Source organism: Tachypleus tridentatus, chromosome 8 (assembly GCF_004210375.1).
Source record: "Tachypleus tridentatus isolate NWPU-2018 chromosome 8, ASM421037v1, whole genome shotgun sequence".
Taxonomy (NCBI): domain Eukaryota; kingdom Metazoa; phylum Arthropoda; class Merostomata; order Xiphosura; family Limulidae; genus Tachypleus; species Tachypleus tridentatus.
Genome location: NC_134832.1, coordinates 134,921,782 through 134,938,794, shown reverse-complemented (window position 1 = coordinate 134,938,794; position 17,013 = coordinate 134,921,782). Strand labels below are relative to the sequence as shown.

Below are 17,013 nucleotides of genomic sequence, written 5' to 3'. Positions count from 1 at the left end.
CTTTCCAGATATTGTAAGACTATTGTATCTGCGGTCCTTGATGAAACTATATTCTAAACAAGAATTTAGTAAAGTGCTCGTGACAAGTGCTCAAAGAGGAAGAATGTTGAATCATAAATCCAAATTTTAGAGCCAAAGCAGACTGAATAAAGCTAGAGATCATTTAAAAAACAAAACAAAAACGAAACAACTTATTAAAGCAAATGAACTTAATAAAAATATTTTAAGTGTTTAAAAATATCTAACAGTTTGTAAATAATATAGAGGGCATTTTAAACTAAGACTCAATTGTTTTAATTAAAAGGATAATTACTGTGAACACTGGGTTTTGATGAAGTTGAACTACTAAATCTTCAGTTTTTAATAATTTTTCTGTATCAAACAACACTCTGCTGAAAAAGCTGTTGAGTCTAACACTGATGTTTAAATTAAATCTATCAGAATTATATAGTCTTCATCATTATCCAAAAATCTCACAATAAAATTCTGAATTTCCGTCAGATTCAGTCTGGATTTTTCATCAGAGTAAATGAAAGATGAAAATTAAGGTTGATGCTCCGAACAGAAAGGATTTAGCCAAGCGTGGATCAGTGGTTAACGTGCGGGACTATAAAATTGAGGATAAAGGATTCGCGTCCCGTTACCATAGAAAACATTGCACTCCACACTATGGTTGTGTGGTGCGCTATAAGAGTAACAGTCAAGTTCCGCCATTCAGTCTGACAGGAGTAGCTCAAAGGTTGAAGGTTGGTGGTTAAGCTGTCGATTAGCTGCCTTCTCATTGGTCTATCGCTCTAAAATTAGGAACTGTTAGCGCGATTCGACCTCGTGCAGCCTTTCGCGAAATTCAGCAAAACGAACATAAAGGATTGTGTTTTCTGAGAGAAGCACCTGATGTGAGTACAATGACACGTAGCGTAGCGCTAACTTATGTTTTTGCAAGTCGTTCAAACATTTGACTAGTTGTTTAGAAGCCTAAATCGCCCAGGATTTACACATTTTATTTTCGAGATTCGCTTTTGGTTGGTGTATAGAACTGGGTCATCGATCTGGTAACGGGTGCATTGTCTGATTAACACCAGCTCTGAAGGCGTAGCACTCATGCATCCTCGCGTACAAAAACAAAGCACAAAAAATAAAACAAGGCAAATGAACGCTTTAAAGAGCAGCGGACTAAGTTTATACGAGTATAAATACAAGTCTTTAATCACCAAAGATTTAGAAGGTCTTTTTCCCACGTAAACAAACATGGTTCAGAAGCAGGTAGGTTCTAATTGATTTCAACTCTAACGTTAATACCTCAAATGTTTCATTACATCATAAAATATTCATACACATCTCTATATTTAAAATTTTTCATTTTTACCGTTGTCAGTTGTCTAGGAGAAAATAACGCTATTTTCCACAAAGTATGTGATGTCCTATTTTTCATTACTGCACTTAGTTTCATCATTGGCGAGCGTGGAACCACCCAATAAATAAGTATGCATAGATATACCAAAACTGTATAAAGTGAGATAAAATAAAATCTGTGATAAGTTCGTAAAACACCAACCCTAAAATAACATTTCAAAAAATTACCTGGAAAAATTATAATTTCAATAAAACACATACACACAACCATATACCTACAAATAGTTGAACTCTAGTTGTGTTATATTTATAATTCAGAATAAAAAAGTAGAACAGTTAATGTTTTCGTGTAACATTTCTGCTTTATTGAATTTAATGCTCTTCCTACAATTTGACAGCAACCAATGTTCAGGTGATTTTGATTTTGAGCTCTTGACGCTCCTCCATTAACAATGAATTTTTGTTAAACTGTACAATCTCAATTATACAGAAAACAACATCAGTTTAGTGCTAAAAGTTGAAGCAATAAAATCTAAATTTTGTATATGTTTTAGATTCTTTTTGTAACCTTGTAAGGCTGTGATTCAGCCTGTTTAAATATTTTTGTCACTTACATCCCACAGTGTTTGATCGGTTTGATTGTCAGTGTTCTACTATTCACTACACATGCCGACGAAGAAATCAAACTCACCGAAAGGAAACAGGAACAAGTAGAAGATTTAACAGCTCAAGCTACGGGCTACGACAGTAATGGAAGGGTACAGTTGCTTGGCATCCCGATTAGATTAGCAATCAACAGAGGTGGTGGAGGTTCAAGAAAGGGTGGTTATGGGGTTGAAGGAGACCACAGTGGCAGTGGCAGTGGAGTTACTGTCTTTGGTGTTGCAAAGGATGGTCAAGGTTACGGTGGTGATCCTGGGAGTGGTTATGGGAATGAAGGTGGTGGTTATAGCGGTGGTGGTGGCATTGTTGGTGGTGGTGGTGGCTATGTTAATGGAGGTGGGGTTCCTGGTGGTGTCACTCTCGTTGGTTTTCCCGGTGGTGGCGGCTACAATAGTGGAGCTGGTGCTCTTGGTGGTGTTACTCTTGTTAGTCCCACCGGTGGCGGTGGCTACATCAGTGGAGCTGGTAACCCTACTCTCGTTGGTCATCCTGGTGGCGGTGGCTACAGTAGTGGAGCTGGTGTCTATAATAGTGGGATCGGTAGGTATAACAATAGAGGTGGTGCTCCTGCTGGTGTTGTTTTCGTTGGTGTGCCCGGTGGTGGTAATTACGGCACTGGAGGCGGTGCTTACGGCGGCGGAAACACTGGCTATGGTGGTGTACCTCTCCTTGTTCCTGTTGGTGGCGGCGGCCCTGGTTACAGCGGTGGAGTTGGTAGCTATGGTGGTGTTGGTGCCACTCTTTATGGTTTAGGCAGAGGCGGCGGTGGTATAAAGAGTAACAGAGGCGCTGGGGGGTTAAGTGGTAGTCCTGGTAGTGCCCAGATTGCTAGTGGTGGCGGTGGTGGATTTAGTAGATACGGTGGTGGTTCTGGTGGATTTACTCCAGTTAATCAGTTTCCAGGCAGTGAATATGGTAGATACAGTGGTGGTTCTCCTCTAGTTGGTCATAGTTTCGGTGGTGGTGGTGGATATGGTGGAAAAGACAATGATCATGACGGTAAAAGTAGCGAATACAATAGTGTAGGTGATGGTTACAAAAGTGGAAGTGGTGGAAGTGACAGTCAAAGCAGATTAGTCGGAGATTACGACAGTGGAAATTATGGTAGTAATGGTGACAGTAGTAATTACGGAAGTGCAAGTAGTAGTGATGACAATATAAGTGGTCATGGAAGTAGTATATTTAGAGATGGAAGGAGCAGATACGATAATGAAAGCAGGGACTATGGTGGACGCAGTAGTGGATTTACTGATGATAGCAGTGGATACGGCAACATATAGGTATGTATAAATATATACTCTAGTACGCATGTATTCTAAAATAAAGAAATATTTATCTTTCCAACTGTGTGTTTATTTTTTTTTAAATCTCAACTTGTGTCTCCCGCAGGACAGCGGGGTCAGTCTTCGGATTTATATTGCGAAAATTAAGAGTTCTATCCCTTCTCGAGGACAGAGCAAATAGTCTGATGTGGCTTTTATAAAAACCACACACATACATTTTCAAATTGTTAGTTAGTTACTAAAATCATGTTACTGAATTCTGCAACATTTTTTTTTTCGCAAGGCTTTGCTAATTTTTCATGTTTATTTTTTTCCCTAGGTATTCCACAGAGTTTTTTTTGGAATTTGCGTCTCCGTTACGGTCATTCTCGTCAAGAACTCAACAACCGAGACGTACTTTTGCTGTCTTGTGATATATTGTACATAAAATAATTCAGTTACAATTATCTTACCTTTTTAAGATATTAATAAAATGTTTGGTACTTTTGATTTTGTATGGCTCTCTGTCTTATTATAAATTGTGGTTTGTAACACGAAATTTATTTGCTTGTACTATGTTCATCTTATGCAGCACCAACAAAATGTGACCAAAATGACGAAAACAAATTATAACTATTTTCATCTTATGCAGCACCAACAAAATGTGACCAAAATGACGAAAACAAATTATGTAGCTCTTCTGGAGAAGCCGAGAATAAGTGAAGTAAATATAGTATTGCAATTGTGGCGCCATCTAATGAACATATAGAGCATTTGCTGAATTAAGTTTTCTACTTTTTAAAATTTAAACGTGAAAGAATAAGTCAGCTCTAAATTTCGTCTTTTTATCATTATTACTTGTATTTTGTATCATTGAAAATTAAAATTGCATTTTTTTAGTTTAATTTTCAATACGTTATTTCTCTTTAATATTTTTAGACAAAAAGGAAACTACGTGTGATTTATGGCTGAAGCAGTGATCATCGCTCAGTAGGTCTAGATTTATTAACGTTATAAATGCTTAAACATATATCCATTGTATTACTTGTGCTACACATTTTATACCATAACAGGACAATTTACTGAACAATTTGTTAAAATATTAAGAAACTTATTACACGTTTAACTGAAAATAGAACAAAAATTATTAAGAAATTCTGTTTTTTTTCTGTCAAAGAAAATACTAGAGATAAAGACCCTACAAATTACTATGTGACTCCTTTAGTTATATAAAATATCGGAAAGTAAATAAAAACACAAGTTATTTCCAGTGTTATGGGGTGCTTCTACAGCCCCTCGTGTCAGTACTGTGGAAAGCGTGAAGGAATGTGGCCAGGTGGTGAAGGCACTCGACTATAAGGGTCGCGGATTCGAATCCTCGTCGCACCAAACTTGCTTGCCCTTTCAGCTGTGGGGGCGTTTTAATGTTGATGGTCAATCCCACTATTTGTTGACAAAAGAGTAGCTTAAGAGTTGGCGGTGGGTGGTGATGACTAGCTTTCTTCTCCCTTGTCTTACATCTTGAGTCGCTTGTTGCTCTGAAACAAAAACTAGTAGTCTGTTTGTGTTTCAGTGGTCCTAGTGGCAGCATTTATCCAATCTCAGAACAGTGGTAACAGCTCCTTCTGGAGTACCAAAGGTCATGTCCATCATGTTCAAGTGGATGGTAAGAAAGAACTTAGACCGGTTTCTAAAAATATTCACGCAGGTCATTGCCTGACATGGATGTATCAGTAGCAGGCTACGCAAAGTATGATCCTGAGCTTAAATGTTCCAGCCCTTAATGGAGAAACAGACAGTCATTTAGACCGAGTTCAAGGCTTAGAAGAGGAATGTCTATTAATGCAGATGACCCACATCGGAAGGCATACATAGTAATGACCACTGGAAAGATTGATAAAATATCCTGGTCGATAAGTTCATCGAAGGACTTATGGAACTTATTTGACAACATCTAAAAGTGAAATGCATCATCATTCCCATGGTAATAGTTTTATTCAACACAACTTGAAACAGTCACTTCAACCAGCTTTTGAAATGGAAAAAAACAACAAAAACCGAAGTAGCAGCTGTAGCGGTAATTACACTGTCAAAGTGTATGAATAAGAAACCTCTACACTGCCAGGCAAGACCAAACCGAAGCGTTAACAACCAACTGCCTTAACCTAATTGAACTGTAATGCAACCAGAGTAGCCTCCAATGAGTGGGCAGGGTTATGCAGGTTTGCTCATAGAGTACATGCTGTGGCAATGCTTGTATATAAGGTAGATACCATCACAAATATTCACCAATGAAATATATACTTCAGTCATGGCTTATTCTCCAGGGTGGGAAGGGTGAAGCGCCTATTCTGCTCGTGGACTAATGGGATGTTGACAAAGGAACTGCCTCACAGTAAAAATAATTACTAGCTCCAAATAATGGCTTATCAGAAATTATACAATCCATAATATCAGCAATTTGCCAAACAGTAAAATAGCCATTAGATCAGCATGCTCAAAACGATTACCAACAAGTAGTGAACATTGTGGCAAATGTTTAGAAAAATTGAAAGAGCCTAGCTCGTGCTTGACAAAGTACAATTGAAAACCTGAAACAAAGAGTTTAGTGTTCAGTCCAGCTCTCTCAGGGCGGGGTGGAATATGATGTCTACTGATAAGGGTACAAGGAGGAAAAGGTGAACTCTCGGCAGGTACAGAAGTGGCGAGGACCCAAGTGGATCTAGAATTGTTAAGACCCTCTGAGTGAGACTAACATTATGGCCAGTGAATAACGTCTTTATTCTTGAAAATAACGGCATAACTGATGTAGAGAAGAAGTGAATAGCTGACTCAGTCTAAAAACTGTCACTCACAGGATGAAAGTAGTTACGTATTTCTCGTATTTCTGATCTTGGATATGAAATTAGTATCCTTGATATGAACGTGCTGTGGAGTTTATCCGTCATTTTTACCCGTGCAGTAAGTGAACTTATGTTCAATGAAAAAAAAAAAACTCTGCAAAGATAGAATTCAAGAACAGTGGAGTGCAAGAGTGTCTGTAGAGAAGTGAATACTAATACTTTAATGTGCACAAGTGATATTCCATAGTTTAACTAGGACAAAGTTTAATGCATCAGTGCTATGCAAAATGGTCATAGAAACCTTGAATGAAATAAACTTTTTGATCTGTTTGACAAAGAATTAAGTTCCGGTGTTTCTTTATAACCATAGATGTACAGCTATCCAATTAGATGACAGAATCGATATGAGGTCGTTGGTTGATGACTGTGATAAAATCTAGATCAAATGCAGAAAACCAGCTTAGTGACTTGTTGTATGAATAGGCTAGTGTGTTTACGGGCCAGTTGACTGAATGGGTCAAACAATAGTGACTTAGCATCACATTAACAGAGGCAATGCACATCCAATAAAGCAACCACCACATTGGTTTTCTTAAAGTACTAGTAAGGTTACTAACACAGAAATACAATGGATCTGCAATAAAGAGACATACAATCTTCGGAAAGTGCTTGGTCGTCTCCAGTAGTGGTGTCAGGATGCTTTCTTAAAGTACTAGTGAGGTTACTAACACAGAAATACAATGGATCTGCAATAAAGAGACATACAATCTTCGGAAAGTGCTTGGTCGTCTCCAGTCAGGATGAAGACATTCTGAAGTTCTATGTTAATCTTGGATGGGTTAACGTGGTAACTTGCAACAATGCTTTCTCTCTACCGTGAAAGGATGACTGTATGAACGTGTTAGAAGGTTACCACTGGCCCAAAGCTTTGGATCTCGTATGAAGATGATGGTACGTCAAGTAGGACGACAAAAGTAGGGCTAAAACTGGATTTAGTACGATAAATAATCTATAAGATTTATGCACCATGTCGTCCAATCTGTTTGATGTAATATTACTTTTGACTGGCTGGTGAAGCTTGTGCTCAAGAGACTTCATAGAGAAAAATGATGTTTTGATGTTGGCTGTAGTTTCGAGTCCATGTATGAGAAATTTGAAGTAGTATCCCAGAACATACAACAAATAGGCTTGAAAATGAAACCAGGAAATTGTTTACTCCTGTAAATGGAAGTGAAGTCCTTTGGTCACACTGTGGTGAGCGATGGAGTCTTAATAGTCCTAATTTAGACAGCTCTAAAAAAATAAAAATTTGCAGCTTACTCAGTTTCTTATTATTCTACCAACTATGTGTGGCCAGCTTCTTAAATATAACAGCACCAGTCTCATAAAATGTAGAAGTACATTTGATTGGAGTGATGATTGTGATGAGGCATTTTTATCCTTAATTCTTGGTTTGGTGAATGTTACAGTACCTGCTTATCCACACCAAGGATAAGTTTCCGTTGTACATCAAAGTAGTTACAGTTGCAGGATGGAGTAGAACGTGTAGTTACATATGTTAACACTCCTAAATGTAGATATTATACATAAAAGAAAAGAGCTACGGGCTTTGATTGTCTTCATAAAACATTATTGCTACTCACTACCTGTATGACATAAATCTTACCCTACGGATCATACTTTTCTAAAGTGGTTAGCACATGTTAAAAGTCCAAAGAAGATGACAGCAACTTGGATAACGACATTGTAAGAACATGATTTTGTCATAGTTCATCAGATGGGCACGCAAAGTTAAAACTTGAATGGACTATTTCGACGCACGCGCTGAGGCTGTGTCCGTTCATGGAACGTCTTCAACTTTTATTTAGGACCTTTTTAAATGCTTTCTGAAAATTCGAATACATCGAGTCCATATCTTTACCCTCATCTACGTAAATAGTAACTTTCACACACACACACGAATGCCAAAATATTAGTAAGGTAACAGTTTCCCAAAGTGAAGTAATAAGGACTATCTAACACATTTTTAAATTTTTTAAATGACTTTGCAAAGCAACTTGAACAAGACTTTTCAAATAAAAATATAAAGGATTTTGCCTTCTCAGAAGGTAATTATATAGTATACGATCTAGAATGGTGTGATACTTGCCTTATGTTCATTAATATTGTCCTGAAAAGCAGGACCGCTGGTTGTAAAATGCATTCGATTACACTATGGTTGTGCTAAGGATACTGTTTGTGTTATTAACCTGATACTAGATATGGCGGCTTGTGGTAATAATGTTTATTCGTTGTCTCAAAAAGGAGGTTTGTCCACTTCCCTCGAACCCCTCAAGGCAACACCATTGTTATCTTAAGTCTATGAAAGTGATAAAAGTTTGAAGTAACTTGAAATTTAGAATTTTTGATTTGATGTCAGAAGTTTATGGTTGTTTTTCTTCATATCCTATTTAGAACAAAGAATGTGTTTTGATAAAAGCACGGATATGTACAGAGACCTTTAATAAAATATTAATAATTAACTTTGAAGCACTTTCATTAAAAAGAAAAAAAAGACGAAAAATGATTTTTACTATGAAGATAATTAACCACTCGAATAAAATTTGTATATTCACTCAAGAAGTAAAAAGAAAATGACTATTCGAATTTAGATAATTATTCATTACAAAGTATAGAGTAACACAAGTTCAAAGGAAAAACACAATAATTCATAGTAGTTGGTTCTTGTTTACAACCGTTTTTATCCATTGAATCTGTAGACTGATGAAGAATGACGAGTGAAGCTTTGTAACCTTTCCTTTTGTTCATTTAATGAGTCCCCCGTTGATACAGCGGTAAGTGTATAGATTTACAACGTTAAAATCAGGGAACTCGATTCCCCTTAGTGGACTCAGCAGATATCCCGATGTGGCGTGCTTATAAGAAACACATACACTTATTTAACGATATTTAAAAATTGTATTTATATTTAAAACCAAACTTAGCTGTTGAATTTAGTTTTGTCGATTTTGTCCAATGTTGTTTAAATCTGTTAAAGTTAGCCCTACTGTGGTCCTTAAAAAAGTATTTGGTTTTTAGTGATACTTTCAATATCTCATCTCGCGCTCCGTACAGTCTTACGAGGCCCCCCAGTGGCTCAGCGGTATGTCTGTGGACTTACAACGCTACAAACCGAGTTTCGATACCCGTGGTGGGCAGAGCACAGATAGCCCATTGTGTAGCTTTGTGCTTAATTCAAATCAACAACAACAACAGTCTTACGAGATACAAGACATATCAGTATTTGTGTACCAACAACATTTTGACTTTCCTCTATGTCTTAGTAAGTGTGGTCCATTTTATTTAAAAGAAAGATGTTTAAACACGAGAACCATATTCAGCTTTACTTACACAAACAACATTCAAACGACGTAATTTTATATAAATCCCATAAAACACCAGAACTTATGTTTAGGTTTGCTGACGGATTTTACAGTTCACTAAAACTTCCCAGTGGATTATACATCTTTGTGTTTAACAACAATAAAGGTTACGGTGTGAATTACTTGTGTTAACGCATATTACTAATTATTTTTATTTACACATGCTATGGTACTTACAAAACAATTTCACCTCATTTTTAAAAACCTTCGATAACTTTATTACACATAAATATATATATATACACATACGTAAAGTCAATTTTTCGATTCTTTTCTTTACTTGGCATAAGAAGATAACGACGGAAAATACACAATACACAAAATATACAATCAAGAGAACGAGATAGAATTTAATTAATTAACAATATTATTGAATATTTAGAAAAAGGGATCAACGATGGACAACAAATGAGGTTCAGAATATAATATTTTGAAAAAAAAAACATTTTATTTGTAAGTAAGTTGTTAATTAGAGGATCATTTTATCTCAAAAGTTGCTTTAAAATAAATTAAACATAGATAAGAAGACTGTCTTGTATTTAAAACTGGGGAAGTTTACTTTGATTGACAGTTCAAGAACGAAATAACCAACGTTTTGATCCTTTAACCAATACTTATATCAATATAATCATGCAACGTTTCGATCCTTTAACCATTACTTATATCAATATAATCATGCAACGTTTCGATCCTTTAACCATTACTTATATCAATATAATCATGCCACGTTTCGTTCCTTTAACCATTACTTATATCAATATATTTATGCAACGTTTCGATCCTTTAACCATTACATATATAAATATATTCACACAGCTTATCGATCCTTTAACCTTTACACACGCACAACATATATATAGCCATGCAACGTTTCGATCCCTTGAACATTACGCATATAAATATATTAATGCTATGTTTCGATCCTTTAACCCTTACGTTTATAAATATATTAATGCAATGTTTCGATTCTTTAATTATTACATATATAAATAAAGTTATGCAGTTTTCCGATTCTTTATTTGGGGACACACCAGGCATAAGAAAAAAAAAATAGGTACATTAAAAATACAACATCAACTTATTTATTTGTATTAGTTAAGCGCAAAGTTACACAGTGGGTTATCTGTGTTGTGCTTACCACGGGTATTTGAACACGATGTCTAACGTTCTAAGCCTTCAGATTAATCATTGAGCCACCAGCGGCCTACAAGATTAAAATAATGTTCTGAAGATGTTATTTTTTCCTATATAGGTGGTTTTGCATCACTTGTGTATTTATAAATAGTCTTTCGTTTTGAAGAAATGTTTTAAATTAAAGGAAAGTTTGAAATAATTGTAAGCTTATGATGTTAGAACTTCCTCATTAAAGATTTAAGTTGTTTAGAAAGTATTATATTATCTAGTCCTAGTTAGGGAACATTCAATAAATATGAGCCTATATCACCTGTGAATATTTTTTTTTTTTTTTATAGAAGGCTTAAATACTTTATTCATAAACACACTGGTTAAGCTTACAATAAATTTCTTAGGATATTTCGTGAAGAAAAACACGCCACTGAGTGTGAGCCTTCCTCTAGATGTTGTCATTCCAGCAAATTAGTTAGTGTCCAAATAAATAATGTTTCTTTACTGTCCCCAGAGCAAAGCCACTTTGAACAATCTGCTGTTTCCACAGCGTGGATCGAACCCCGGATTTTAGTTTTGTAAGTTCGTGAACTTATCGCTGTCCCACCGAGGGACAATAAATAATGAATCACAGACGAAGAAAGCTGATAAAACGAAAAATAATAATACTGTATAAAAAATTGTTTCATTCAAAAAGCCACCACACTTATTTTATACATTTAGATGGTAAACTTTAAGATATTTCTGTGTTTGCAAAAACGTCTGATAGAAAAACAAAATTATCTTTTCTATCTTAGGGCCTTTCTTCTCCATATAATAACACGACTTCCGATTGGAACAAAAGTATTATTACGTCACAGTTATTTAGATGCCGTAGAATTAATAATGATAATCATATTTTTTTAGTTTTAGTTTTTCTACTTAATACTAATCTTTAGTGTACAAGTTTAAGATTTAACGAGTTTGATAATTATAGCTTTCTGTAAATCAATGGTAAATTTGAGTGCTTTAAATGCTACAAAAAACAAGTTCGTCATAGTTAAGAGCAAAGTTAGACAAGGAGTACTTGCGATTATCTAATTTTGCTTTTGACTCTGGCAACAGAACAAACAATATTTACAAATGTAAGCATTATAGCACTTATTTATACATATACTTTAATATTTATTTTATAAAGATGTACGTGAAAATAATGATAGTTTGTGTTTTAAAATGTTTACGTTTGCACACAACTATGTTGTACAATTGTATTAACTTCCACTAGATGGCCACTCTCTCTCAAGTTCCAATTCTGTATACGCACCGATTCAGCCCTTTAGGTAAGCAATATATTAATCTGGTGTATATACAGTACATTCCATTAATATAATTTGAATACATATAGAGATGATACAACGTATATATACTATCATATGCCGTATTTTCGCTAGCAATCTTACCACGATAGAGAGTAGTAATGTGGCGGCAGGAAAAGACCATTTCCTCTATCAAATATTCGAATGCTGTTTAATAATTTATAAACTGTCATTTGTTGTGATACTGATGTCCAATGAAAGTTTGTTGATAAGTTAAATGATTGAAAAAAAACTGATTATTTACCAGAACTTGTAAATATCGTTACGAAATTACATGATCAATTTTTATTATTAATGATTTGGTTTGTTTTGTATTTCGCCCAGAGCTACATGAGGGCTATCTGCGCTGGCGGTCCCTAATTTAGCAATGTAAGACTAGAGGGAAAGCAGCTAGTCCACCACCACTCACAGCAGACTCTTGGGCTACTCTTTTACCAACGAATAATGAGACCGACCGTCACATTATTATGTCCCCACGGCTGAAAGGGCGAGCATGTTTGGTGCGACGGGGATTGTTTTATGTCTGTATCATAGTTCATGTTACAAAAATAAATTGTGTTTCGTAGGAAATTATAATCGGTCTCTTTGTGCTTTGACATTTTGAAAGTGTAAGAAACTTATTGTCAAACAAAAGATATTGTTCTGTTCCCGAGAACTCTTTCAAAAATAATTACGTTAAGCAAGAAAAAAAAAAAAAGGTTTTACGAAATAAAACATTAGACTTCGAGGTTAAAGGAGCGTTCAAAACTATCCTGTCTTATACGGGAAGTTAATCAGTTCTTGTATTTAAACAACAAAAAGAACAGTAGCATAAACAGTTACAGATCACGTGGTTCTTACTGTCCGTCCTTCCTCAAGTTCTTTCAAGGAAAACCACCTGGACAGGTAATTAGCACAACTAGAGCAGAGCAGTTGTGTGACGGGGTGTTGGTTTGAGACCAACAGAAAGAAACGACACAGTTGAGTTACATAAAGTGACGTGTTTTCCACGTGTTTTAGTTAAGAAGAGCCATTAGAGTAAGAAAATATTTCTCTTCTTTGTACAATTCATTTTATGTATTTTATGGCTGGAATATTTTTGTATGCGCGTTGCGATGGTTTGAAATTACAATTAGAGGCCTTGTTTGTTAGAAACAAAACCAAAACTCTTGGGTAAAGTTGCTTTATCAGGTGTAGGTTTATTTCGACTGCATCATTAGTTCTCACTAATTACTTATACTCCATCACAATGCATTTATACTCCATCGTAGCATGTTTGTAGTAATACATTATCATAATGTATATGTAGTAACTATTTGTACTCCATCATAGTATGTTTGTAGTAATACATTATCATAATGTATATGTAGTAACTATTTGTACTCCATCAAAGTATGTTTGTAGTAATTATTTATACTCCATCAGTAGTATGTTTGTAGTAACTATTTATACTCCATCATAGTATGTTTGTAGTAATACATTATCATAATGTATATGTAGTAACTATTTATACTCCATCAGTAGTATGTTTGTAGTAACTATTTATACTCCATCATAGTATGTTTGTAGTAACTATTTATACTCCATCATAGTATGTTTGTAGTAATACATTATCATAATGTATATGTAGTAACTATTTGTACTCCATCATAATGTATATGTAGTAACTATTTATACTACATCATAATGTGTTTGTAGTAACTACTTATACTTCACTATACTTAAAGTTATAGTTTTAGATACTTAATGTAACTAAAGTCAGACTATAGAACATATACGAATTCAACAATTACGCCTGGGATACGTATTTCATTTATTCTTTTAATGTCAAATAAAACAGTGGATGATTACTTACAAACTATTAAATATGTTAAAGTAGAACAGTAAAAAACAAAACAATTGATATATCTTAACTCATTCCAACCTTGAGTTAAAAAAAACAGTTAAATTATTGTTTTATGTATGAGTGTAATTTAAAAGAGTGACATGTTCAGAATTGAACATCTCGTATTTTTGTAACGTCGTGCATTTTTCAGATGTTTATTCTAATCATTATTACAACTGTTGCGCTCGTCAGTACTAATCTGTTAACACCGCCCTCTGGAAATGCACACAATGATCTTATTGGTTTACGAGCGAGTGACGTCTTATATTCACCATCAGGTTTTTCACGTGCTCTTAAAATCCTTGGAGAAGGAAGAGAAGAGATGAACTTGGACAACAATGTCTCTTTCCTCGACGGTCAACATTTTGTAACGTAAATATATATTTAATATAGCACTACTTTATTATATTAAGATCCCATACTTTATAATAAATGTGTCCATTATTATAAACTTTTTATTCCACTGTGGTACATGTTATTCTGACAAAAGTTAGAGCGTATAGCAGTGATTATAAAATTTTTGATCGCTTCCATGCCATGAGTTAAACAGTTCACCGATGGTTCTCGAACAAAAGATTGAGAATTGCTTGTTTGTAATGTTACTTTAATTATATTTGGCTTGGTGGTTAGGACATTCGACTAGTAATGTGTAGGTTCAAAGCTTCATCACTGAACATGCTCGCCCTTTTAGCAGTTGGGGCGTTATAATGTTCAGTCATTCCCACTGTTAGTTGGTAAAAGAAGAGCCCAAGGGTTGACGGTGGGTGTTATTAAGTAGTTGCCTTCCATCTAGTCTTACACTGCTAAATTAGGAACTGTTAGCACAAGTAGTTTTCGAGTAGCTTTGCGCAAAATTCAAAACAAACAACTATAATTTTATGGAAGACATTTTCTCTGATTATCAGAATGGACTACAGTAATCTAAGTTGAAACACGTTAACACGCCAGGTTTGAGGATAATGGTGTTTATAAACCAAGCTAGCAAATCGTCATAATTAAAACGCTTCACCGGTCTCGACTCTATAAGTCCGTATGTTTGACACAAGCGTTTCAGTAAGCCATATTTTGTACGTCATTTAAAAATGTCTTAAGATGCATTACATGACGTGCGCACTCCACCTCTTCAACACAAACCACTTAAATGGTTGACGTGAAAGGCATTTGTTATGGAATGATGGTAAACTCTGATACAATTATAGAGGTAGACAAAAGATCTTCTACTTCTGTCATACCACACTCGTGGTTTAGTTCGATAATAAAATCAAAATCATAAGTTACACGCGGTTTGGTTCTGGATTAAGGATCAAGATACAATGTTACATATGACTTAGTTCTGGATTAAGGATCAACATACAATGTTACTCATGGCTTGATTCTGGATTAAGGATCAAGATACAATGTTACACGTGGCTTGATTCTGCATTAAGGATCAACATGTAAAGTTACACATGGCTTGGTTCTGGATTAAGGATCAAGATACAATGTTACACATGGCTTGGTTCTGGATTAAGGATCAAGATACAATGTTACACATGGCTTGATTCTGGATTAAGGATCAAGATACAATGTTACACATGGTTTGATTCTGCATTAAGTATCAACATATAAAGTTACACATGACTTGGTTCTGGATTAAGATACAATGTTACACATGGCTTGGTTCTGCATTAATGATCAACATCAAGATACAAAGTTACACACGACTTTGTTCTGGATTAAGGATCAAGATACAATGTTACACGTGGCTTGGTTCTGCATTAATGATCAACTTCAAGATATAAAGCTACACACGACTTTGTTCTGCATTAAGGATCAAGATATAAAGTTACACGTGGCTTGGTTCTGGATTAAGCATCAAAATACAAGTTTTGCGTAACCTGGTTCTGTACTAAGGATTAAATCATTATTTCTAAGGCTAATAATTACTTCATGGACAATAAACAAGCAGGTGCACACCACTGATTCCATTGTTGATTTCCCATAGAGCGTATATAGCCTGTTACATAACTTTTTACTATAACAAACAAACTTGTATAAAATACCCTAGTCGAAATGTGACTGATTCTTAGTGACGTACTACTAACAGGTTCTCTGGAATGTGTCAACTGTCTTGTTTTTAAAATATATTTATTTATATACTCGATTATTGTAGCTGTAAAACTAGTTTCTAACTCTCAAAGTAAGAATTTAGGTGAGTATTGCACTCGGAAATTATTTTCTCTTTTTATTTTAGGTTTGGAGACAACCAGAAAAAGGAGAATTTAAAGAAACCTCACAAGCTTTCACTTTTATTTTAATAAGATTCACAATCTGGGCAAACCTGATGTACGTTCAATCACAAATAACTCATATGTTGTATTTATGATAATTTTGTGTAATAGTAATAAATTATGACGAAATCAGTGAATCTACTTAGAAACGCCGTTATAAAAAATAAATTCTACAGTTTTTATAGTATTAGAATAATAAATATTTACATCAGAATAACGAGTACCTGTGAAGTAACATAATTATCTTCTAAAAATATACAGTAAGCTAAGACTTGGATCGATAGTTGTTATTCTTACGCTTTTTTATTTCAGTAAATTTAAAATTCGGTATGAAAGAAATGATTGTTTTTGTTATCATATATATCAGTTTAAAGGACAAACTGGATCATTTATTTGTATAGAACTATTATTAATAACATACGTCAAATAATATAAAACATAATAGCAGTTTGTTTATTTAATTGCATTAATAAGATTAAAAATACTGTTTTATGTGTCAGTTTTACCCGCCACAAATCACAACGTGAGAGGCCTCCAGTTCTGTACCAGAACTCTTCGTCTGGGTTCGGTCTACTAAAGCCAAAAGACATAACAGTACCGGTAAAAGTACAAGTCAGTTAATGTGGTGATACAAAACGCTCGAGCTGTCGCAAGCGAATCTTTTTCACGCATAACAAAAACAGTTAAATCTTCGCTCGAGGTCTGGCGTGACCAGATGCTTAGGGTGCTCGGCTCGTAATCTGTGGATCCCGTTTCCGAATCTCCTATCCCCACAAAACATGCTTACCCTTTCAACTGTAGAGGCGTTATTATGTGATGGTCAATCTCACTATTCGTTGGTAAAAGTGCAGTCCAA

The 17,013-nt window shown here is 35.0% G+C and overlaps 1 protein-coding gene and 1 long non-coding RNA gene across 2 annotated transcripts; both read left to right on the top strand.

Moving 5' to 3' along the window:
- The first annotated feature begins 536 nt into the window (after positions 1-536).
- LOC143224018 (uncharacterized) lies at positions 537-3,716 on the top strand. Its single transcript, XM_076452481.1, has 3 exons — positions 537-753; positions 1,930-3,296; positions 3,619-3,716. Exons 1-2 carry the CDS (start codon positions 537-539, stop codon positions 3,294-3,296), a joined length of 1,584 nt encoding a protein of 527 aa, XP_076308596.1. The 3' UTR covers positions 3,619-3,716.
- Positions 3,717-12,889: 9,173 nt separating this feature from the next.
- Positions 12,890-16,298, top strand: LOC143223554 (uncharacterized). Its single transcript, XR_013012956.1, has 3 exons — positions 12,890-13,040; positions 14,039-14,259; positions 16,121-16,298. It is a non-coding gene; the product is annotated as an uncharacterized LOC143223554 (long non-coding RNA).
- Positions 16,299-17,013: the final 715 nt, after the last annotated feature.

Coding starts and splice junctions, on each gene's coding strand:
- LOC143224018 (XM_076452481.1), top strand. CDS start 537: ATGAAAATTAAGGTTGATGCTCCGAACAGAAAGGATTTAGCCAAGCGT. Junction 754..1,929: donor TCAAAGGTTGAAGGTTGGTG/GTTAAGCTGTCG, acceptor TAACCTTGTAAG/GCTGTGATTCAGCCTGTTTA.